This window comes from Enhydra lutris, unplaced genomic scaffold (genome assembly GCF_002288905.1).
Source record: "Enhydra lutris kenyoni isolate GAN:26980312 unplaced genomic scaffold, ASM228890v2 scaffoldscaffold13, whole genome shotgun sequence".
In the NCBI taxonomy this organism is placed as follows: domain Eukaryota; kingdom Metazoa; phylum Chordata; class Mammalia; order Carnivora; family Mustelidae; genus Enhydra; species Enhydra lutris.
The window spans coordinates 19,849,060-19,874,800 of NW_019154097.1; the positions used below are offsets into that span (position 1 = coordinate 19,849,060).

Below are 25,741 nucleotides of genomic sequence, written 5' to 3' on the forward strand. Positions count from 1 at the left end.
ATCTTATTTGGCCTTCATCCCACCTTTTTACACTATCAACTAATTTGTTTTTCTTCAAACAAACTCTTCCCTTGACTTCTGTGGGGATATTTTCAGGGGTGGGAGGGATTGGCCCAAGATATCAATAAGTGCTAATGGGATCCCTCTCCTGTTGTCTTCCCATGTCCATGTCTCTGGCTCCTTGTTTAACTCCCCGGCCTCTTCTTCCTTTACACAGCCTTTTATTTTCATTTTTTAAAGATTTATTTATTTGAGAGAAAGGGAAGGAGGAAGAAACTTTAAGCAGACTTCCTGCTGAGAATGGTGCTTGCTCTCATGACCCCTGAGATCACAATCTGAGGATCTGAGCTGAAACCAAGAGTTGGACCTTCAACCAACTAGGCCACCCAGATGCCTCTTTCTCAACCTTTTAAATGCCTATGCTCCCAGATTTCACTCTCCCTCTCCCTTGGGAATCTAATTCATTTATGTTGGTATCAAGTGCTATCCAAATGCTGATAACGTTCAAATCTGTATCCCCAACCCAGAATGTGCTCCTGAGTGTCAGAAAATACAGATATCCCACCAGCCACACAAATGCAACATGTCCACTAGAACTCCTATCTTTCAATTCTCACTGCCCCAGCAAAACCTGCTCTCACCCTTGTGTTCTTTTCTCTTGGTGAAAATACTTTTTGTATCAGAGTCCCCAAGACCTCCACCAGGTTCAGTGATTCAGCAGGACTCAACAGACTCAGCATATAATCATACTCATGGCTAAGATGTATTACAACAACAACAAAAAAATAACACCGCAAAACCAGCAAAGGGAAAAGGCACATGGGGGCAAAGTCCAGAGTAAATGGGGAGCATCCAAGAGTTCTTTTCCAGTAGCATGACCCTGGACACATTTAATTCCTTCAGCAAAGAGCTGTAACAAGATAAAGTATGGTCTCCTAAGGAAGCTCTTTAGAGTCTCAGTGCCCCAGGTTTTTTATCGGGGGCTGGTCACACAGAAATCCTCTAGCATGAACCAAAACTCTACACTCCCAGAAAGAGGGTTCAGTTCAATATAAACCTACTGTTTGTACAGTTTAGGCACAATGAGCCACACACCATTTACAGAAAGCTTTGCATCAGTGTGCGGAACTGTTTACCGCTCAAGTTCCCATACGCCAGCCAAGTGCCAACCTCGTAAACAGGACTTTCTAAAGATGATGCTGTCAAGTCTCCTGTGTTAACTCTTTTCCACAAACATACACAACCAAAACTGAAATCTGGGCATCACCCTGGTGCTTTCTCCCAACCTGGTGCTCTCTCCCCACCCTGGTGCTCATGACCAATCCCTGAATCCACTTGATTTTACCTGCTCAATACTTCTTGAACCCATCCATTTCTTCCCATCCTCACTGCCACTTCCCTAGTTCAGGTCACGATCATATCTCTCTAACTAGAATTATTCTGAAAACCTCCTAATTTATCTCCTTGTCCTGGTCTTGCCTGCTTCTTAACCATTCTTCACACTGTATCCACAGTGATCTTTCTAAAAACCAAACTTGATCAAGTCTCTTTCCTCCTTAAAACCCTCAATAACACTTCAGTATTACCAAGATAAAAATCCAAACTCCAGGGGCGCCTGGGTGGTGGCTCAGTGGGTTAAAGCCTCTGCCTTCGGCTCAGGTCATGATCCCAGGGTCCTGGGATCGAGCCCCACATCGGGCTCTCTGCTCAGCGGCGAGCCTGCTTCCCCTTCTCTCTCTGTCTGCCTCTCTGCCTACTTGTGATTTCTCTGTCAAATAAATAAATAAAAATCTTCAAAAAAAAAAATCCAAACTCCACAAGACAGCTTTACAAAGTCCTTCAAGACCTCACCTCTCCTTACTTCCCCAGCTTCCTAACTGGCCATTTCTCAACTCCAACTGTGTGCTACGCAGAACTTTTAGTTTCTCAAATAAGGCAAGACCTTTCTAATCTCCAACTTTTGGATATCCTGTTCCCTCTGCCTGAAACATCCTTCCTGTTCCTTTTCCCCCCTGGAAGTTGCCCCTCATCTCAAAGTCTAGGTTAGATGATGATCTTAAGGCCTCCCACAGGAGTCTACTTCATTCGCTCTAGAAATATGTACCGACACTGTGCTAAATGCTGAGTATATATTGATGAGCAAAGCTGAGTTCTATTTTCAAGGAGCTTATATACTCTAACAAGGATATTAAGTATTACACAATAAATAATCGCAAACTGTAACATAAGATACGTAAGTTCCTGTTGTATGGAATTATACTCCATATAGATTAATAAAAGTTTTTCAATCAGTTATTATGTAACATGATAATTGACTTATAATCATCACTTGACTATATTGTGCCTAGCGTCTGGTATATAACAAGCTCAATAAATGAACTCAGTCTAGTCTAGCTCTGAGCTCCTCTTCTTCAAAGGCATCTTTGGTTTAGGTAATGTAAATATTGAGGGGTGCCTGTATAGCTCAGTCAGGAAAGCACTGCAACTCTTGATCTCGGGGTTGTGAGTTCAAACCCCATGATGGGCACAGAGATTACTTAAAAAAAAAACCAAAACAAAACCAAAAAACACCTTTAAAAACATACTGAAACTTCATAACTTTTGGAGGCCTGTTCCCCCCCAATAATTTTAATGTATAATAATACATGCTAACGTTTTGCAAAATAAATTGAATACGATTTGAAACTATTACCCTGTTTTCTCAAGGTAGTGTTTTATAAATTTCCTTTAAGTTTCCTATACATGGGGTCAACAATGCCTCCCCTAAAGGACTAAGAGGTTAAGTGAGATTTCAAGCGTAGAGAGCAGTGCTGTCCTACATAAGACTGAACAAATGCTAATAAAATTAAGAGGAAACCAAGATCTCTCCTTTAACCGAGGCCTGGGCAGATTCCCTAAGAGAATACGATTCTGACACTTGGGTGCCTCAGTTGGTTAAGCATCTGCCTTCAGTTCAGGTCGTGATCCCAGGGCCCTGGGATCAAGTCCCATACCAGGTTCCCTGCTTGGCAGGGAGTCAGCTTCTCCCTCTACCCCTCCCCCCTGCTCATGATCTCTCTCTCTCTCTCTCTCTCTCAGATAAATAAATAAAATATTTTTTTAAAAATAAGAAGGGGCGCCTAGGTGGCTCAGTGGGTTAAGCCTCTGCCTTCGGCTCAGGTCATTATCTCAGGGTCCTGGGATCAAACCCTACATCGGGCTCTCTGCTCGGCGGGGAGCCTGCTTCCCTCTCTCTCTCTGCCTGCCTCTCTGCCTACTTGTGATCTCTCGCTCTGTCAAATAAATAAAAATCTTTAAAAAAAATTTAAAAATTAAAAAAAAAAAGATTCTGGGAGAGTTGGGCAATGCCTTTAGCACAGTGAAAAATTTACAAAACTTAGAATCTAACTTAGTTAAGATATACTAGTTTATGCAAAGATAATTGATAAGGAAAGAATATCCTTGTTAGTTTCAGTATGGATAAGGGTCTTGGATTTGCTGTTTTCATTTTGCTGCTATGTTTTTTTTTTAAGGGAAAAATCAAAATGTCATATGTAAACTATGTTTCCATAGATGCTCTTAAGGCCAGCCAGTGATAACTGCAAAATCAATCCAAAAGTCAGGTCAATCCTATTATCTTTCAGATCCTTTAGCTTTCCTTTCTTTTTTTTTTTTTTTCTTTTAATATTTATTTATTTATTTTTGAGAGAGAGAGAGAGAGAGCGCACACACATGTGGGTGTGCATGAAAAGGGAGTGGGCAAAGGGAGAAGGAGAAGCAGGGAGTCCCACTGAGCCCACTGAGCAGGGAGTCTGAGGTGGGACTCAGCACCTGAGCTGAAAGCAGATGCTTAGCTGACTCTGTCACCCAGGTACCCTCCAGGATATTTTCTATTAATATTTTTAAATGAACTCTATAGATTTACAGGCATAAGTTTCTTGTAAATTATTATTTTTTCCATTTCTAAAGTATTCTCAAATGCACACATTTCTCTGTGTTACCAAGAATGGGCTTGCCAACTCTGGACTTGAGTCTCTATGTTTATAATTCACAGGAAAAGTCATTATGGCATTAATTCATTAAAAAAAAAAATGTTAGCCAATACATTTAGTTGCCAAAGTCTTTACCTAACCTTAGATTTATACTCCTTTTCTTTTCTCATCAAAAATGGTAACACAGGGGCACCTGGGTGGCTCAGTCAGTTAGGCGTCTGCCTTTGGCTCAGGTCATGATCCCAGCATCCTGGGATCAAACCCCAGGTCAGGTTCCCCGTTCAGTAGGAAGCCTGCTTCTCCCTCTCCCTGCCACTCCCCCTGTCTGTGCTCTCTTTCTCTCTGTAAAATAAATAATCTTAAAAAAAAAAAAAAAGGTAAAACATATAAGTTATACTATATTCATGTATTTTTAAAAACAGGCATTCTTTCTGCTGTTAGAGTATTTCTTTATAAACTATGGCATCAAACATCTACTTCTACAATAATAATAATGGACACATGGCAATGTAGTGGAAATCTGCTTGCCTGATTTCAAATCCAGGCTTTTTCACTTTTTAGCTGTGTGACCCTGAACCACTTACCTCTCTGACTCTTAATTTCCCATGTACAAAATGGGTATGATAGTAAAAACTACCTAATAAACTAGTAGGGAAAAGTAAATATGATAATATGTATTTATTATCTGGCATGGTACCTGGCACAGAGTAAGGACACAATACACGTTTTATATACATGTGCACATATCCTATTACCTTGAAATGTCCCTTGAACTCAGATTACTCCTGTAAGGGAGAAAGCATGATCAATCAATGCACAATTGACCTGCAACTATAAAATGCTATTAGCTGAAATGAAGTGCCATACATTTAGTGGACATTCACGTTATTTCTTCACTTCAAAGTCATGATGGTAGGAAAAGAGCATCTGGAAGGGTAAACATGGATTTGAAAAGGCCTGGAAACTTGGAACACAGATTACCAATCATCTCAACAGCCATCTCAGGCACTAATATTCCCACTTCTACCAGGCTTGAATATCCTAAATGGAATCAAAACACTTGAAAATTAATAAGCAAGCATATTTACAGCAAACTACAGTTATAAGAGGAAGTTGAAAGCAGCTGCAATACTTACTGTCATATGTTCTACTTCCTCAGGAAAAAACAAAGAAGGAATAGCTGAATCAGGGACGGTTGGTAAAACTTTCAATATTCTCAATCTTAAATTTGATTTGGTTTCTCTGGTTATTACTGGGAACAAAAATAAGTGATCTGTACAACTTTGTTTACTAAGCCTTCTATCATTCAATTAGCTACGGTGTTTAGGAGCACAGTTTTGAAGAAAGATTTTATTTATTTGAGAAACAGAGAGAGAGAGAGAGAGAGAGAGAGAGAACACAAGTGGGGGGAGGGGCAGAGGTAGAAGCAGACTCCCTGGAGAGCAGGGAGCCCAATGTGGAACTTGATCCAGGACTCTGGGATCATGACCTGAGCCAAATGCAGGCGCTTAACGAACTGAGCAACCCAGGCATCCTAGGAACACAGTTAAACACCTAGAACTAAAATGTCTCATGTCCTTGATGGGCCTGCTCAGAAAAGCAGGATAGCTGAGCCACCAAGAACTATCTCGGGCCAGGAATCTAGAAAAGAATACATGACAGTGTTATCTACTCTGTCATTTTCAGTCAGTTGCAGACTGCTTGTTGCATAAAAGTTGGGAGCTTTGGGGCACCTGGGTGGCTCAGTGAGTTAAGGGCTCTGCCTTCGGCTCAGGTCATGATCCCGGGGTCCTGGGGTCGAGTCCCACGTCAGGTTCTCTGCTCAGCGGGGAGCCTGCTCCCCCACCCCCGCCTGCCTTTCTGCCTATTTGTGATATCTGTCAAATAAATAAATAAAATCTTAAAAAAAAAAAAAAAGTTGGGAGCTTTCACATTCATTTACAGACTTCTCTCAGTATTTTCACCTAGGGAAGAATGTGAATTTACAGTATCTCTTATAGGGGCGCCTGCGTGGCAGCAAGGTATAGAACAAATGCTCACTCTTCTACACCTTGGCGTATTTGCCAAAGTATACGTAAATGCTCACTCGGTATTATAAGTTGTAAAAAGAGAAGGCAAGCACTCTTGACTTCTTCCCTTGATAGTTTTTTTTTAAAAGATTTTATTTTTATTATTAGAGAGAGAGAGAGAGACCACGTGTACACTGGAGCCGGGGCAGGGGTGCAGAGGTAGAGGGAGAAACAGACTTCCTCCTGAGCAGGAAGCCTAACAAAGGGCTCGATTCCAGGACCTAGAGATCAGGACGTGAGCTGAAGGTAGGTGCTTAACTGACTGAGCCACCCAGGCACCCCTCTTGCTGTTTTTAAAAACAGAAATAAAATACTAACTCTCAAGGTGGCAACAGTTTGTTTCAACCAAAATTTTTAAAGACCATGAAACAATTATAATTTTTCCCATTGATTGTTAAGCTTGCTCTGTAGTTTCAGCTTGCATGGCCATATTTGCAGTAACTCACCATCATACAGTGAGTTCTGCCTGTATTTGGTTCTGATTTCTCTATATCCTTACCAGCACATTACTGTCTTTTTTTAAAAAAATACTTTATTTATTTATTTGACAGAGATCACAAGTAGGCAGAGAGGCAGGCAGAGAGAGAGGGAGAAGCAGGCTCCCTGCTGAGCAGAGAGCCTGATTCGGGGCTTGATCCCAGGACCCTGGGATCATGACCTGAGCTGAAGGCAGAGGCTTAATCCACTGAGCCACCAAGGCACCTCCATTACTGTCTTTTTGATAACAGCCATTCTAGTGGGTGTGAGATGGAATCTCTTTGGCGTTTATTTGAATTTCCCTAATAACTAATGATGTTGAGCATCTTCTTATGTACTTACTGACAATTTGTACATCTTCTCTGGAGAAATACCTATTCAGATCTTTTGCTCATTTTAAATTGGGTTCATCTCTTTATTTTTCACTTGAATCTATTTGTTAGCTCATTAAATTTTTTTTAATAGGTGAATTAAGCCTAAATCAAAAATGTGACTACACAGTCAACAGCAGCAGGCTGGACTATGTGGAAATTTTAGTGAGTGTTTTGGGTCCAACGAGGTAAAAGGAGAAAAAGCATAACTTAACTCTAAAATAACTGAGCAACTGAAAGAACCCAAAGCAGAACTCAGTGGACATAGACCATCTGAAGTGAGAGCAGGGGTGGACAGGGTGATAAGGGTGAAAAAAGGACTTAAGGGTAGGTAATATACAGCCAGTCATAGTGCAAGTCAAAAGATCCTATTCAACACCAAGAGAGAAACAATGTCATTTTATGATCATTCTTGTACTGAACTCTCCAACAGAAGCGGCTTGAGAACAGGCACAGTAGCTTAATCATTTTTGTAACCTCTTAGCAGTAAGATGAGGAGTGTAGGCTGGTGTATTTATCGTTCTTCTGTACATTCTTAAATCTCTTAAACATGTGTTCAAAGAAAGGACTCTGCAAGGATCAGGATTGGCAGCTCACTTTCAAAGGAGTCAAGCTGTCTACTGACACAACATGAGGGAAAAGGCTAAACTGATTATGGGAAAAGACAAGACCCTGCCTCCTGAAGTCTTGCACCCCAGGCTGGTATATATAACGACTGGGGGCAGGGGATAGCGACTGCAGTCTCTTACATTGGTTTTAAGCTTTGAAGTGCAATTCCGCAGCTATCATTCATTCAACAGGCACTTCTGGAGCACACATGACATACTGTGCTGAGAGCTAGACACAGATGAACAGCAAAAGCGGTTCTCTGTTCCGTCAGGGTTCATAATCTAATAAATTCGGTGTTGCAAGGATAGAGGTAATCAGCCTAGCTGTGGGAATAAGGAAGAGAAAGCAATGCATTCTGCCTGGGTCTGTGAGATAAGGGAAAGCCCCAAAAGGTGACATCGGACTGGGCCTTGAAGGATGCTGGAGCTGACCCACAAGGGCCAATTCTGAAGTGTCACTGCTTTGTCCACGGGGAAGAGTAAGTCTCATATCGGTCCCAACTTACTACTATAAAAACTCTGAGGCAGATGCTGTCATCAGTAATCACCTCCACTTTCACAGAAGGAGAAACTGACCCACAAAGCAAAAGGCGAACCCCAGGGCCATACTGAGTGACAAGGGACATGCCAGGTCCAGAATCGAGGTGGACAGACACGGCACAGATTCGAACTCTGCCCGGATTTTGAAACCTGTAGAGCACCGGAATGTGGCAGGGGTCTGGACCCGGAAGTTGGGAAAAAGTCTGATAAGACTGCGACCCCACCAACCATTTGCCCAGTTCTCTCATTACGCCCTCTGTCCTACGCTTCCCAGTCACTCACCCTCCGCTAGGAGAGAGAAAGTCGGTGTCGTCTTCGTCTCCCGCACCGAACATCGCGGTGCCTTTCGCCCAGCCGTAGATGGGAAGCAAGAATGTTTTCGGGCCTTTTACCGCCGACGTCGTGAAATGCCGCGGCAGCGTGCTGCTTTCCGGCAGGACGAACTCTCGCACGGTGGCTCAGCGGGGAGGGGTCTAGGCTCCGGAGAAGGAGGGGGAAAGGCAAATGGGAGGTCCTCACGGGCACGCGCGCCCGTGACGTAAGGCTTCACCAGCCTGCAGAGGCGGTGAAATCCGCGGGAGCTCCGAAATCCTGCACACGGATTGGCCGACGAGGCAGGGGGCGGGGCAGGGGCGGGAATCAGCGGCCTCGGTGGCGGTCGTGGACACGTCGAGCCCGGCAGAAGTGGAGGGGGCTTCGGAAGAGTCGCGGGGGTGGTGACGGGTTAAGGTTCTAAGAGGGAGGTGCCGGTGGCGAAACTCGATCTGGAAGGTAAGCACTCACGGTCGGTCCCCCACCCCTGGCATGGGCACAGTCCTTTCTCCCTGGGGACAAGGACCCTCCACGCCACTCTTCTCCGCTCTGCGAAAGGAGAAAGGGCCCAGGACTGGCAGTCTGGAGGCTGAGCTTTCGGCCGGGCCCCTACAGTGACATAGCTAGAGTGACCTTGGGGCTGGGTGCTCGGTGCCTCACTTTCCCCGTCTATAAAACGGACCTGTCGTCCCTCTCGCTTGTCCCCTGTGGCCGACGTCCCTATGTATTAAACGGGCTGTTTCTCCAGTGTTTCTCTGTGCCGGTTGGTCAGGAAGCTTTTAGACCTCAGAAGTCATCGAATTCAATCCCAGTCTCCTCATAATCCCAGAATGTGCAATAGGGAAAGGAAGTAATAAGCACTTGGAGGACGAGTCCGAGGTCATACAGAGTAAAGGGCGGACTGGGGCTGGATCCCTAGTCTCTTGATTCAGGTCTTAGTAAGCTGATGGGTGAAAAAGAACCTTATCAACTCTTAAGTACTGTGCGCCCTTACAAAGTGGTTATTGCTAGACTGTGGCGTACGTTTGGAGAGAATTCCCCTCCCTATCCAGGTGAGGTGCAGAAGAGCAGGGATATTCTGGGGGTGAGTGATGGAAGAGAGAAACCTTTAGAAGTGAAAATCCCCAGTCCCAGTCTTGGTCTGGGTTTTGCTTAGTTGTTGTTGTGGGTTTTTTTGTTTTGTTTTTGTTTTTGTTTTTGTTTGCCACAGACCTAAGTCAACATCAGTTGGTGGGGACTTATCTTCTACAGTTTCCACCTTCTCTGTAATCTTATATAAGTATTTCTGGTATAATTCTTCAATCCATCTTCAGGTAAGCCTGGTTTAGCCAATGTGTGGGTAAGCTTGTAATGTATCACTGTAGCATCCGTTTCCATACCTCTCAACTGGAGTTGTTTCATGCAGAGCTTCTCTTGATCAGGTTAGGACAACAAGTGTCCCTTACCTGGGTGTTTTAGTCTGTTAGCATGAAATTGAAGTGAAATGATTGGTAGGATTCAGCTCCTAGAGAACTTTGTACTTCTTGTACTTCTTCCCTTGTTCTGTTTTTTATTACAGTTTTTGTGCTTGTACTAAATTGTAAGCTCCTCAAGGACAGGGACAGTTTTATTCATCTTGATGTCACCTGTGTCACAGAGCACTCTGCCTTCTTGACCATAATGGATTCTTATTCTTTTTTAGACTGAGTAATGGAATTCATCTTTATTCCCATTCCTTAATTTATGCTCTTGGGATTTTTTTTCACCTGTGAGCCAGAGAACCATGCAATGGCTCTTTCCTTCCAGAAAGATCAAAATGCTGTACTAGCTGTGAACTAGTTGAAGATAATTTTACTGTTGTTTAAAGCTCTAGGGGAGGGGGGAAAAGGGGGGTGGAATAGCTAGAAATAGTATATGTAGCTCTGATTTTTGTTAGTAAAGGATTCCTCTGTTACACTAAGAGACAAGGCTGTTGTCTGCTTCCTGTGTCCATTTTATAGATTAAGATGCTTAAAGCAGTGAAGCTGACAGTGTGAAAACAGTGATGGAACTGGAATCTAAGCACTAGAACTGGAACCCTTTGCAGTAGCTCTGTTTAGAGTATGAACTTGGCTACCTCTCAGGAGAGGGAGAATGAACTGCCTAAGTGACATCACTTTTTCTAACCCCTTCCCCAGTGCTGGTCATTGTCATTCTAGCAATGAAACATCTGAATCGTGCTTTTAAAAAAAAAATTCCTGAAAGATCATTTGAATGCTAATCCTGAATTCTTGAGTTGGGGATGTTTTTCATCCAGGGCATTTAAGTAGCCTTTTTAGACGGGCAGGCATGTAAAATCTGGATCAGCGTTTTTGGCAGTTGGGACACGGCAGGTATGCATGCCCAGGTCACCACTGTGGGAACACAACTACTAGTTCTGATCAGCAGTATGAGAAAGGGGAAGATGGTGGTGAGGTTTCCTCAGTCTTGCACGATTTGAACTGCAGGATTAGGTACATCTAAAAAGCCACTGTCAGGGCACCTTGGTGGCTCAGTGAGTGAAGCGTCTGACTTTTGATTACAGCTCAGGTCATGATCTCAGGATCATAAAATCGATCCCATATCAGGATCCATGCTCAGAGGGCAGTCTGCTTGAGATTCCCTCCCCCTGCTCCTCTCTCCACTTGTGTGCTCTCTCCCTCTCTCTCTCTCTCTCTCTCTCTCTCTCTCTCAAATAAATAAATAAATAAAATCTTTTTTTTTTAATGGAAAAAAATTTTCTCGAACAAATTTAATAAAAAGGCACAGTCTTCCTGAATTAGAATATTGGACCAGGAATTTAAAAATCTGAATTCCCATCCCAGGCCTTCTAACTCACTCTGAGCTTGGGCCAGGCTCCCTAAACACCTTGCAGAAGGAGTGGTTCAGACCCAGATATGTATTAAGTACTGCTGGGGATACAGAGGTAAGGAAAGCACACCCCTGACCTCAAGTTTGAATTAAGCATTTTTGTTTGTTTGTTTTGCTTAAACACACAGTTTTTAGGTGTATTTATAAAATATATTGACCCCTCTCCCCAAAGATTAACCAGGAAGTGGCAATTTTAACAATTTCTTTCAAATTACCAGTAATTTGGGGGACGCTGGGTGGCTCAGATGGTTAAGCATCTGCCTTTGGCATAGGTCATGATCACAGGGTCCTGGGATAGAGCTCTGCATCTGGCTTCTCTGTCTCCTCTGCCTGCCACTCCCCCTGCTTGTGCACATGCACGCTCTCTTTCTCTCCCTCTGTGTGGCAAATAAGTAAATAAAATCCTTTTTTTTTTTAATTATTAGAATTTTGCTATAGAGATGATAATTTTTATAGCCAGGTACACCCATACTGATCTGTACTAATGAATGCACTGTAAATATTAAACTATAAAAATTATTAAAGTTCGAAGTTACAACCAGGTTACATGATAGGTGTGATGCTAGCAATATGAATTGAATATAGTTTTGGGGGAATTGGTATAGTGTTTTTTTCTGTCCAGTCACTAAAAACAGAAGAATGTCAAACACCATTCAAGAAATATCTGAAAACCTTCTATGTGTAAGGCACTGTTCAGGGTGTTGCCTGGAATAGGAAGATGATTAAGTCATTGTTGTCCTCTAAGTGCTTATCGTTGAACAGTGGGGATAGTTGAACTATACAAATAATTGTACTAGAAGACAGTAAAGTAAGTCCCATAAGTAGAAATCAGTTATTGTAAGTTTTCAAAGGAAGAAGAGATTATATCTAATTTGGAGGAGTGTGTGGGGTTAGATAATGGGCTTTGAAGATGAGTGGAATTTCAAATGGAAATGAGGAACCATGGTTCTCCAGGTTGAGGGGGTGGCTTTCGAAAAACCACAGAGACAGGAGAGAAGGCACAAATTTCTTACAAGACCAGAGTTGCCCTCTAATTTGATGCAATTAGGGCCAATAGTTGGCCAACTAAAAAAAATAAGTTAAAATAGGGAATCATACAGTTATTAGTTACACACAGACCTTGGCCATTTGATTTTAACTTAAAGCATAAACATCTTTTTGCCAGTCTTTAAAATAAGCCTTTTCGTGGGGTGTGGGCCCCAAGGATCTGTGAACTACAGCATGAGGGCCAAACCTTGTCCTAGCCTTCTGCCTGTTTCTGTAAATAGTTTTATTGGAACATAGCCATGCTCATTTGTTGACGTATTATCTATGGCTACTTTGGCATACAAGGTAGGGTTGAGTAGTTGTATGTATCTGTGTGACTCATCTTTATCTAGTCTTTCCAAAGCTTTCAACTTGGTTTTCATACAAACAACTATCAGTCACCGTAGTATAGTAGCTTAATTCTTAAGCTCTGGAGCCAAATTATTTTGCCATTTATACAGATCTTGGGCATGTTGCTCAGTTTTCTCCTTTGGAAAATAGGGACAATGATAATTATCTAATTTCTAGGGTTCTTGTGAAGATTATAGGAGTCAGTTCATGTAAAGCACTTAGAACAGCATCTGGCAGGTAGCAAGTATTAGCTGCTGCTGTTTTCCTCTTGTCACACTTAATTGCTTTTTGTAATACTTTATTAAATTATATTCCTACATTAATAAGCACAACTGGCACAAGTTGATTTCTGAACAGACCTACCTGACACTTGATAAGGACACAACTTCACTGAGGGAGAGAAAGAAGTTTTAATCCCATGATATTAGAGACTAGGCTGGTTCGTGTGTTACCACTTAAATCAGTTAAGAGAGTTCTGTGGGATCGTTAGCTAAGAGTATAAAACAACAGAATACCTAGGGAAGTAGCGGATTAAAATTGAAAAGGAGGGGCGCCTGGGTGGCTCAGTGGGTTAAAGCCTCTGCCTTCGGCTCAGGTTGTGATCTCATGGTCCTGGGATCGAGCCCCGCATCAGGCTCTCTATTTGGCGGGGAGCCTGCTTCCCCCTCTCTCTGTGCCTGCCTCTCTGCCTACTTGTGATCTCTCTCTCTGTGCAAAAAAAAAAAAAAAATTTTGAAAAGGAGACCAGGGCCATATTTGTCTAACAGCTTGAAAGCCAAGAGGATAAGTTACTTAGTTGTGTAGGAAGTGGGATTATTTATTCTAAATGACATGATTGATAGGAAAAAAATCCAAGTGGTTTAGGAGTATATGACATAAAAAGTAAGTTTCCCATGTAAGTATCTGCTTCATCTTTCTTTCTTTCTTTCTTTCTTTCTTTCTTTCTTTCTTTCTTTTTTCTTTCTTTTCGAAGATTTTATTTTTAAGAACTCTTCCCACCCAGCATGGGGCTCAAACTCATAGCCCCGAGACCAGGAGTCCCATACTCCACTGACTGAGCCTGCCAGGTACACCTCCACTTCATTTTCCTAATAGTCCTTAGAATGTGGAGTTGTTGGTGAGGATTGAATGAGATAAGGCATGGTAAACACTACTTGGGAAAAAGGAATTAGTCCTTAAAAGCTGCAATCCAGTTTTTCTTTGGATTATAGTCACAATTTTGAATTGAGAATAATAATGGTTCTAAGTGTTTACAATGACAAGATGACTTTAACTAGTGAAGATGTCAGATAAGTCAGTGACCAGGCATCCCCCCAGGTAACTCTGCCATTTAAAGTTAGCAAGCCAGGGGGTGCCTGGGTGGCTCAGCGGTGAAGCAGTGTAGATCTTGATCTCAGGGTCCTGAGTTCGAGCCCACTTTTAAAAAAGAGTTGGGCAAGCCCCGCATGACTGAGGGAAAGGGAGGGGAGAAGACAAGGCAGGTTGATGATATGGGCCCTCCCACATGCAACTTTAGCATAATAAAGCCATTTAGAAAGTCAAAAGTGCTGTGTAGTTTGCTACAAGAAGTCCTCAAGAGGCTGAAACTTAATATATTAAAACGAGCCATTTATGCCAAAAGAAAGCTTATAGTAGGGGCTGGGAAGGAAATGCTTTTGAAGTTCTGTGGCTTTGAGTGGTATTTCAGCTTTAGGTAACATCCCCAAGCAGAGGAGGGGCTCATCCTTAGGAATGCAAAGCCCTGCGGAAAAGGAAAGGGTTGAGAAGGGTCCACCCTAACTCTTTTCCTTTACACAAAGGCCTTAGGCTTTTGTATACAACCTGCTTTTGTAGGTTGAGAACTTATGCAGTACAGCATAGTGAGATAGAAACCTGCATTACAAAAGTAAACAGAAGAAATTATTTGGAGGGAATCTATACCTTATAGAGAGCAAATCTAGCAACCAGTGAGATGTTAGAGGACCTTTTCAGCCAGGTTGAGTCTTTCTCCAAACAGGTAGTAGAGGTGTTAATGAGACTGTGCTGAGTGGTCACAGTTTTGAAGCAGTAGGGCACCTACAACTTAGTCTTTTGGTTTTCAAAATCAAAATTAAAGGCATGCTGCTAAGTATGTACTTGCAGGCCCCATTTCTCTCTCCTACCTCTTTTCCTCCCTACCTTTTCTGATGACTTTTTTTTTTTAAAGATTTTATTTATTTATTTGACAGAGAGAGAGATCACAGGTAGGCAGAGAGGCAGGCAGAGAGAGAGGAAGGGAAGCAGGCTCCCTGTTGATCAGATAGCCCGATGTGGGGCTAGATCCGAGGACTCCGGGATCATGACCTGAGCTGAAGGCAGAGGCCTTAACACACTGAGCCACCCAGGCGCCCCTTCTGATGACTTTTTATCAGCTCCCACACAACCTTGTGCAGGATCTGTATCTCAGTACATCATATACTGGTTTTCATTATTTGTATGTATCCCTTCTCCAGACTGGGCTTCTTGAGGATAGGGGTTCATCAGAGTTCCATAAGTACTACTACTCCGTAAGTAGACAATACATTTGAGTGAATGAATGGAGAGAGTGAGTTCCTCAGGGATCTAGAACCCAGGGCTTCTGATTCCTAGCCCAGTACTTTTTTCCCACCACACAATGCAGCCTCCATCTGAGGTATTAAACAACTTTTCTCATTTTTGTGTATATTCTTTTGGAGCGTTTTCATTAAATCATCATTTATTAATTAAAAGGAGGGCGGAGGGGCGCCTGGGTGGTTCAGTCAGTTAAGCGTCAGACTCTTGATTTTGGCTGAGGTCATGATCTCAGGGTTATGAGATCGAGCCCCACGTTGTGCCCAAGCTGGGCTGGCGGGGGAGTCTGCTTAAGATTCTCTCTCTCCCTCTTACTCTGCCCCTCTACCTGTGTGCACACACCCTCAATAAATAAATCTTTTTTTTAAAGGGGAGAGGGAGTAGTAAAATACTATTTAAAATGTTTTCTAGTTTCTGCCTCACACCAAATTAATTCCCAGTATTCACAGGCAAACCAATAACATTATGATCTAGATGATTAAAATCCTGTATAACATTAACTAAAGGAGAATTTAGGGACGTCTGGCTGGCACAGTCAGTAGAGCATGTGACTCTTGATCTCAGGGTCATGAGTTCAAACCCTACATTGGCATGGAGCCTACTTTAAAAAAAAAGGAAAATTTAAGCAAGGGGAACCTTTGTCTGCCTTTGATTATAACAGGAAGGCAGTTAAAGCAGTGTTTTGGTGATGTGTGTTTATCTGATTAGCTTGTGTTCTTTAAATCCAACTGTAAGGGGCTCTATACTTTAAGTGACATGAAAGTGAGCCCTATGTGTGACTGGGACATCTCCTTTTAGAGATTAATTGTGTCGTCTAATGAGTAAGCAAACTATTACTAATTATATTCCATCCTTACTGTACCTATTTTGACATATTTGATCCTTACAACCCCATGTGATTGACAGAGTGTAGGTGTTTTTATGTTTGTTTTGCAATAAAGAAACTAGCCCTTGTTGGGTTTAAGTGATTTGCTTCGTGTCCTGTGGCTAACATATGGCACTTGTGTCTATAGCTCAGAGCCTCTCATGTCTAGTCTAGTGCTTTTTCTACTCTTATCACACTGTCTGTAAAACACTGAAATCTACATAAATCATACTAAAGCACGCACGGTTAGCACATTGGAAACGTATCAAGACTACAGAAGGATCCAGTCGGAGGGTACGAAAGGGTGTATCTCATGATTGCTGGATTTCAGGATATGGCTTAGCCAACAACAAAGGGTGTCCAAGAAATGGAGTATAGTAGCTGAGAGATCCACTCCCCTTGGACTTGGGCCCTTCTGTCATTGCATAACTAAAAGACCTTTTCAGTTTGTTTGCTTGACATATCAAATTTGAGTTGTCCTATTCACACCAGGCAAATAAATGCTTCACTAAAGGCCTTTGTGAAGAATGTACTTGTATACTTGATCTGCTTTGTACAGAAAGGTGAGAGTGGGCAAGAGAAACAGGAATGTCTATGTTATTTGTCACTAAAACAGGAAATGTAAAGCTCAGAAATTCCCCCTGCTTAGCTGCTTGCTAACAGACCCTCTTGGAGAAATGGGAGGTTTGGGGTAAGTGATTAGACCACTGTTACAGAAGCCTTATAGGAAAAGTAGATGGTATGGGTTCAGTGACTAAAGAGTACATTAGGGTCATTTTTTAATAACGTGGGCCTCAGCTTCTTCACCTGTAAATTAGGGGAGTTGTACTTGATAATGTAATTTTTGAAAATAGGAAATATATTCATATGGTTCACAATTCAAAAGATACAGAAGGATATTTAGTGAAAAATGTTCCTTCTACTCCTACCCACATCTGACCAGTTTCCCTCCTAGGAATCACAGTGTTATCTCTTTCTTATGCTCTGACCCCTAGAGATAGTATAGGTGTTTATAAATAATGTGTACATACTTTTAACCCTATTGAATTTTTTTTACAAATGCTAGCATACAGTACACCTGCTTTTTTTCATCTCATAACTTGGAGATCATTCATATAAGTATATAAAGAGTTTCTTCATTCTTTTTTTTTTTTTTTAAGATTTTATTTATTTTTTTGACAGAGAGAGAGATCCCAAGTAGGCAGAGAGGCAGGCAGAGGGAGAAGCAGGCTACCCGCTGAGCAGAGAGCCTGATGTGGGGCTCGATGCCAGGACCCTGAGACCATGACCAGAGCCGAAGGCAGAGGCGCAACCCACTGAGCCACCCAGGTGCCTACGAGTTTCCTCATTCTTATTTATGGTTGCAAAGTATACCATTTTATGGAAATATGATAATTTATTTAATCCATGCCTAATCAATAAATATTTATGTTGTATTTTTAATATTTTGCTATCACAGTCCTATGACAGATGACTTTGTTCATATAACATTTGATACATGTGTCAGTGTGTCTTTAGGATAGATACATCTGATCCTTGAACAAAATGGGTTTGAACTGTGTAATTCCACTTACAGGTGAATTTTTTTACAGTATAGCACTATAGATGTATTTTCTCTTCTTTATGTTCTTCTTAATAACTTTATTTTGTCTAGCTTACTTTTTTTTTTTAAAGAATTTATTTATTTAGTTTTGAAAAAGAGGAAGAGAGAAAGAGAGCACCAGCAGGGGGAGGGGTAGATGGAGAAGCAGCCTCCCTGTTGAGTAGAGAACCTAATGTGGGGCTTGATCCCAGGACCCTGGGATCATGATCTGAGCCAAAGGCAGATGCTTAACCGACTGAGCCACCCAGGTGTCTCTCTAGCTTACTTTATTGTAAGAATATAGTATATAATATATATAAGGTACAAAGCATATTAATCGACTATGTCATCAGCAAAGTTTCCAGTCAACAGCAGGCTCTCAGGAGTTCAGTTTTGGGGAGTCAAAAGGTATACAGAGATTTTTGACTGTTTCGAGGTTGGTGTCCCAACCACCATGTTGTTCAAGGGTCAACTGTATTTAGAGGTGGAATTACTGGCTCAAAGTATCTGTACATCAGACAGATAATTAAACACTCTTCTACTTTTGGTATTCTGTGAGATTTTAATTGTGAATGAACAGCTAAAGAGATGGGAAGGTATCATTTTCTTGAAACATCTTAATTTTTTAAATTGATTTATTTATTTGAGAGAGTGTGTGTGGGAGGAGCAGAGAGAGAAGAGAGAGACTCCCAAGCCGACTCCCTGCTGAGTGCAGAGTCTGAAATGGGGCTCAGCCCCACTACCCTGAGATCATAACCTGAGCCGAAATCGAGAATAAGACACTTAACTAACTGAGCCACCCAGGCACCTCTGAAGCATCTTAATTTTTATCTCTTGTTATTCAGAAACTACATCTTTAAGTAAGGGCCAAGTATAGACAAACTCACCAAAATAATGTTTAATTACAAATTTGACCAAAGTCACCTACTACATCACAATCCTATAGATTTTTCTAGTGCTGTTTGGTGTGCTGTATTACTCAGGAGTTAATTTGTAAGGTGAATGTTACAAACTCAGGACAAAATGGAATGGGCTTCTAACTACTTTCACCAATACTTAGCACACAGAGGATTCAGAAAATTAGCTATTTATTGCAGTCCATCCATGTAAGGAATGAAAGTGGAAAAATCAAGGAAGAGAGGATAACTGAAATGTCTGTTCATGTGTGGTTTTCACTGGCTTGCCAGGTTTTTGGTGATTGTGGAAAGTGATAATTTTGTGAAATGAGTGGTACCCATTTCAGATGTCTTTTTGAGGAACTAGGGACCACAAAGCAGATCAGAAATCTGTCATCCCCTCGTGCCTCTTGACTAAACCTACTCACCTTCCTTCCATTTCTCATCTCCATCATTCTCTCTCTACGTGCCTTAAGCCATTTGTGAAATTTGTTCTGTAAATAGGTTTCAATCAGAGCCTCTATCCTCTTCATCTCTATATTTCTGATAGGCCCTGGGCAGAGGGTACTTGATAAATACTCATTGAATTGAGTTGGGTAGATGTCGGAGTGATCTTTCCTCTGTTTGGCTACTCTCAAGGTGCCACATCTTTCATTTTCTCGCCATAGTGTGAACACCTTCCAAGCCACCCCTCTGCACACAGTATGATTTAGGAAGGGACAAAAGGCCAAGTAAACTATTTTAAATAAGGGTGTGTGCATGTGTGTGGGGTTTGGTGTTTAAGGAAGTGTACACACACTTTCCTTTTGGCTCCCACTGCCATTCCTTGTGCTGTGGTTTAAAATTCGGACCTCACTTACTTAGTTACATGCTAGTGGGAGCTGTGGAATTAGACATACTCAAAGAAATAACCTAGGAATAGTCAACTCAGAATAAACATGTATCTTTTTATTCCCACAAATCTCATGTGTATGAAATCATAAAGATAAAAGGGAATACTTGATGAATACAAACTCTGGCTTATAAATAAAGTTGTACATTTAGAAGAGACAGTTGAATCAGTGTTGACTTTTCTAATTTTGGAATAAAGAAACTTGTCTTTAGGCCATGCTTTGAGTACTTAGACATTCTGTGGGATAGGAGATGGCTCAGCTTGCTTGTGCACTCTTAACTCCTAAAGTTACAGGTGAGAGGATGACAGGCCTCACATGCAGCTTACCCAGGTAGGTCCCATCTTTTCAAATGTAAACTTTCTTGAATGCCAGGCTCCCAAGGGAGATTACTTTTGGGTAGCTTAAGGTGGATGTCTCACTAGGCTTCTTTCTGCCTGTTATTTGTACAAGGGCCATAAGTTTTCTAGCAACTAACCACAAAGAGAGTTTTCTTTATTATGGTTTCAGAAATACCACAGTGTATATGGTCCTATGTTGTAGCTTAGAATTAAAGGGCAGAATTAGTACCCCTTCCCTGCTCTTAATAAACTAGGATGTAGAAAAGATGGGATTGGCAAAAACGTAATGTATCGTATTGGCAAAAACATAATGTGTCAGGCGCCCTTAAAGTTTATGTTCTTAAAAAATGTATATGACATTCGAGGAAAATGCAAACACAAACTGGACGCTTGAAGATATTAAGGAATTATTGTTAATTTTTCAGGTGAGTTAATAGTATTGTATTTTGTTTTGTTTCTTCTAAAGTCCCCTTCTTGGGGCACCTGGGTGGCTCAGTGGGTTAAGCCTCTGCCTTTGGCTTGGGTCATGATCTCAGGGTCCTGGGATCGAGCCCCACATCGGGCTCTCTGCTCAGCAGGGAGCGTGCTTCCCCCCCCCTCTCTGCCTACTTGTGATCTCTCTCTCTCTGTCAAATAAATAAATAAAATCTTAAAAAAAAAAAAGAAAATACAGAAATGAGATACAGACATACATACAAATAAAATGTTTTAATATCTGAAATTTGCATTAAAATTACTCAGGCCAGAGCACCTGGGTGGCTCAGTGGGTTAAAGCCTCTGCCTTCAGCTCTGATCATGGTCCTGGGGTCCTGGGATCAAGCCCCACAAGAGACTCTCTGCTCAGCTCAGCAGGGAGCCTGCTTCCTCCTCTCTCTGTCTTTGCCTGCCTCTCTGCCTACTTGTCTGTCAAGTGAATAAATAAAATCTTTAAAAAAAAAAAAAAATAAAATTATGCTGGCCATGGGAATGAATGGGATATAGACTAGACAAGGCTGGCCTTGAGTTGATAATTATAGAAGTTGGGCAATGAGTACATTTGGTCTACTTTTGTATATATTTGAAATTTTTTTGATAAATTATGATATCTTATTTAGTGTTTCTTGATTGTGAAATCAAAACACTAAATATACCTGGGGCCTCAGTGATCCACACACCATATTATACTCTCTCCACCTTCATATCCTACCCACTGAGCCTGCCTGCCCTTTCCTCCCTGGCCTCTATCCACTCTAAATCTTTTTTTTTTTTTTTTTTTTAAGATTTTATTTATTTATTTGACAGAGAGAGATCACAAGTAGACGGAGAGGCAGGCAGAGAGAGAGAGAGAGAGAGGGAAGCAGGCACCCTGCTGAGCAGAGAGCCCGATGTGGGACTCGATCCCAGGACCCTGAGATCATGACCTGAGCCAAAGGCAGCGGCTTAATCCACTGAGCCACCCAGGTGCCCCCTCTATCCACTCTAATGAGGTGACTTTTAGAAAGCCCTGAGGTCTTCTTTTTTTTTTTTTTTTTTTTAATTTTATTTATTTATTTGACAGACAGAGATCACAAGTAGGCAGAGAGTCAGGCAGAGAGAGAGGGAGAAGCAGGCTCCCCGCTGAGCAGAGAGCCCGATGCAGGGCTCGATTCCAGGACCTCGAGATCATGACCTGAGCTGAAGGCAGAGCCTTAACCCACTGAGCCACCCAGGTGCCCCAATCCCCCAGGTCATCTAAGGTTGGTTGCCCATAAAGCCAACCAATGTGATTGGAGAATTGGAACTTTCAGTCCCCAGCCTCCCAGGAGGAGAATGGGGCTGGAGATTGAGATCAGTCACCAAAAGCTGAAAATTTAATCAATCATGCCTATGTAATGGAACCTCCATTTAAAAAAAAAAAAAGAAAGAAAGAAAAGAAAAGAGAAAAAAAAGAGTTTTCAGCTTGGGGAACCAGAATACTTGCATGTACCACTGTGCCAGGACAGAAACTCCTTTGTTCAGGACCTTCCCTCCCTCCGTCAGTCTATTAATTCATACTGTTTACTATCCTTTGTAATAAATCAGTAATCTCTTGAGTAAATGGGTTTTCTTAGTTCTGTGGGCTGCTCTAACAAATTACTTGAACCGAAAGAGAAGGGGTTGTAGACACTTCTGATTTTATATCTAGTCAGAAGTGCTGGTAATAACCTGAGTCTGTAATTAGCATCTGAAGTGGAGGGCAGTCTTCTAAGACTCAGCCCTTAACCTGTGGAATTTGATGCCTTCTCTGGTGAGTGTCAGAATTCAGTTGAACTGTACGAGGCCAAGCTGGTGTTGGCGAATTACTTGATGGAGAAACCACCCTCAAAACACATCTTTTATAATTAGAAGAAAGGGCGAGAGAAGCCTGAAACTTTGAGACACCTCGAAGAATATGGGTGCAGATTGGGATCCAATTAAAGCAAATTACTGACCACCCAATTCAGCAGAAGTAAAGGACATCCCTGTGGGTGAAGTTAAATGGCTGGGATTCACTAGCTCACCCCGAACACTCCCAAAATGAGAATAGCAAAGGTTAGAAAGAAAGGGGAGCTATGGAGCAGGGGGTAAAAGACAAATCAAAGACAGAGAACTGAAGTTTAGAGAGAACAGTAGATGAGGAAGTAATAATGCAATACATTCCAGGGTCACTGTATTTGCTCACAGCATCACGAGATCGGTGCTACGGGCAGCCCTAGCTTTGAGGAAACTAACTTGCCCTCTCAAATACTATGCTGTCACCTTAGTGAGCTCCTCGTAACAGTCCTGAAAACAATCCTATGAGGTAGCTACGTTTCTTACTCTGATTTTTAGAGCTGAGGCACAGAGATATTAAGTAATTTGCCCAAGGGCCTGCAACCAGCAGGTACGGTTTTACCAGTTAGAGAATGAATATGCTCCCCGCGTCCTTGGAGAGCTGCCATAAAAAACGGAAGGGAAAATACTTTCTGCCCACAGCTTCCTACTTGTGGCTTTTTATTCACTTTTGGTGGGCTATTTTGGATCTCAGACCTTCCAATCTCAAAAATGTAAGAGTTCATGGTTAGCAACAGACCTTGGGAGCAAATCTTACTTTCACTAATCATATTGAAAAATATATCCAACAATTTCTTCATACAGAAGTTTGGTTTTTTCGTTTGTGCACTTCCTGTTTGAGATCTGTCTTTTTGGTAGTTCAGTGACTGTAATTCACAACCAGTCTAGAAAAGTTAAGACTACAGGAGATTCCCCTTCATCTGGAACTCAGAGATTTTATTCACATAGTAGGTTAAAACAACAACAAAAACAACTCTATCAGATCCCGAAGATGAGCCATTTCGTATTAAGCTCAGTGTTAGCCCAGAAGGTTCTTTAATTATCAGGTGATTATCAGGTGATAAATTTTAAGTGAGGCTAGGTTAGCTCTCTGACCTTTTGGAATACCACAATAAACAAATGCTTTATTTTAGTTCCTGGTTGAATCTTGACTTTCTTTTCCTGTTTCTTTTTTTTTTTTTTAAGCTCTCGCTTGTTAAACATCAAATCCTGAGATTCTGTGTACTGTGTATCGTATATCTCTGTGATTCAGAATTATGGTTCTCGGGGCGCCTGGGTGGCTCAGACATTAAGCGTCTGCCTTCAGCTCAGGTTGTGATCCCAGGGTTCTGGGATCAAGCCCCACATAGGGCTCCCTGCTCAGCGGGAAGCCTGCTTCTCCCTCTTGCACTCCCCCAGGCTTGTGTTCCCTCTCTCACTGTGTCTTCTATCAAATAAATAAAATAAAATCTTTAAAAAAAAAAAAAGAATTATGGTTCTCAAACTTTAGAGTACGTAAGAATTTCCTATATAGCTTGAAAAATAGCTGGATTCTGAGGCCCATTCTCTGCAAGGAGATTCACTGGTCTGGAGTGGGGTCTGTAATTTTCATTTTTCACGGGACATCACAAATGATCCTGATTCAGATACTTTAAGAAATCCTTGAGCTAGAAAGAAAGTAATTAACATGTATTATTTACTATGTATGTCATTAATGTATCAGTCACTTTCATATATTTTTACATTTTGATGTTCAAAATACTGTGAGATTTTGTTTCCTAGTTGTTGTTTTTTTTTTTTTTAAGATTTTATTTATGTGTTTGACAGACAGAGATCACAAATAGGCAGAGAGGCAGGCAGAGAGAGAGAGGAGGAAGCAGGCTCCCCGCAGAGCAGACAGCCCGATGGGGGAATTGATCCCAGGACCCCAGGACCATGACCCTAGCCGAAGGCAGAGACTTTAACCCACTGAGCCACCCAGGAGCCCCATGTTTCCTAGTTTTATATGGATGCATTATCCCACAAAGTTTTAGTAACTTTTTCTGAGCTTGAGAGGTGTCATAGCCTTATGACAGCACTCTGACGCCCAGACGGGGAGGGCTCTTGCTCTTACTGTTTATGCTTCAGCAAGGTAGCTCTCAGAAGAGAAGATTAAGATTGGTGGATTGGAGGGTCACCTGACTGACTCAGTCAGAAGAACATCTGACTCTCGGTCTTGGGCTTTTGAGTTCAAGCCCCATATTACGTGTAGAGATTACTTAAAACGTTAAAAAAAAAAAAAAAGAGTTGTGAGTTGGAAAATGTTACAGAGCGGTATGAACAGCATGCTCTGAAATGTGTTTGATAAAGCCACTGAGATGTTAGAAAGCAATCAATTAATATTCATAGCATCTCTAGAAAAGTTAGGTGTGCATTTGTTTCTCATGAAAAATATCATATGCACCTAAACTTTTCTAGTTGAAATTTAGGCCCTAAAGATGAGTTATTTTCTTTACCGAGGAAACTGTGACCATAATGATTTAATTTCCTGATGTAGCAGAAAAACCTAGGCTAATATCCAAAATTTCCTCATTTTACTAACATTCTTTCACAGTAAGGGCTAAGGGCGGCTGCAGCCCATGAGCTGCCAGAGAATTATCCAGAGGTCTGCTGCTGAGTCAGTGGTTGAGAGCGATGGCTCCTTGTGACAACATTTAGCATTTAGAAAGTTTGCACAGAGACATAATAATCAGAGGTGACCTGGTATCTTAAAGGAGTAGAATAAACGATGACATTTTTAGAAGTCTGAAAATATATAGTAGAATGGCATTTTGGGGTTTCGTGAATTTGAACAGATTTGCTGAAATGTGGCCTGGAGCTCAGACCACATGGAGTCTTTTCTGACCTTACTTAGAGCCATGCAGAGGTCGAGCAGTCAGGAATACTGCAGGTAACCATTTTAGCCCAGACTGTGTGCCATAGCATCGTAGAGGGCACTGTAAGCCACAGCTGCTGTCAGGTAGCAACAGCCAGACTTAGTTCCTGCTGGACAGCTTAGTGGGCGAGGACTTCAAGACTTGGCAGGACCCTTGGATAACAGGACATCAGTTCACTCTGAAAGCAGGGACTAGCCTCTGCTAAATGTGGACTAGAAACAGGTCCACTTTTCTTTCTAAGCCACTCTCCATTTCCTTATCTCAGTTTTCCCGGATTGTGCCCAGAAAGCAAAGTATCTGACTTTGTGCAGAGAGACAGGGACACAAGATAGTTGGATAAAAGTACCATGACACAAGTAATAGCACACTACACTTGAGGTTAGAATCTGGATTCTGATTGTAGACTGTCACTAGACTGACTGCCACATGACCTCAGCTCGTGTGTTAACCTTGGGTACCTCAATTTTCTGTCTGTAAAATGAGTAGCCATTCCTGTTTAACCCAGGCCCACCTTTCAAGTGCCATTAAGTTTGGAAACAAACTACATTGTCGTAGCTCAGCAGAGAATAGCCTGAGAACATGCCGCAAAAGTAAATGAGGTAATTATCGGACCCGGACTTGGAATCATGAATATTGAATGCCTGAGAGGTATATTAGACTGCACAGAGCCTAATCTAAGGCTTATGATGCATTCTATAAACAAGATGTGAGTTTTCTTTGGTCTCATTATTGAGCACTCACAGAGCATAGTGATAACTCACTGATGCCAGAGGGGAGGCGGGTGGGAGGATGGGTTAAATGG

At 41.9% G+C, this 25,741-nt stretch overlaps 2 protein-coding genes across 3 annotated transcripts in view; one reads left to right on the top strand and one right to left on the bottom strand.

Moving 5' to 3' along the window:
• The window catches only part of LOC111145685 (FK506 binding protein 15), a 54,927-nt gene extending 46,461 nt beyond the window's left edge, over window positions 1-8,466 (bottom strand). For both annotated transcript variants that reach the window (XM_022500787.1, XM_022500786.1), the window contains exon 1: window positions 8,319-8,466. In XM_022500787.1, the coding sequence (XP_022356495.1) occupies window positions 8,319-8,371 (53 nt within the window). In that variant the 5' untranslated portion in view covers window positions 8,372-8,466. The remainder of the gene's footprint in view (window positions 1-8,318) is intronic.
• Window positions 8,467-8,664: 198 nt separating this feature from the next.
• The window catches only part of LOC111145881 (solute carrier family 31 member 1), a 39,806-nt gene continuing 22,729 nt past the window's right edge, over window positions 8,665-25,741 (top strand). The window contains exon 1 of the mRNA XM_022501170.1: window positions 8,665-8,807. The gene's annotated coding sequence lies outside the window, so the exon portion shown is untranslated. The remainder of the gene's footprint in view (window positions 8,808-25,741) is intronic.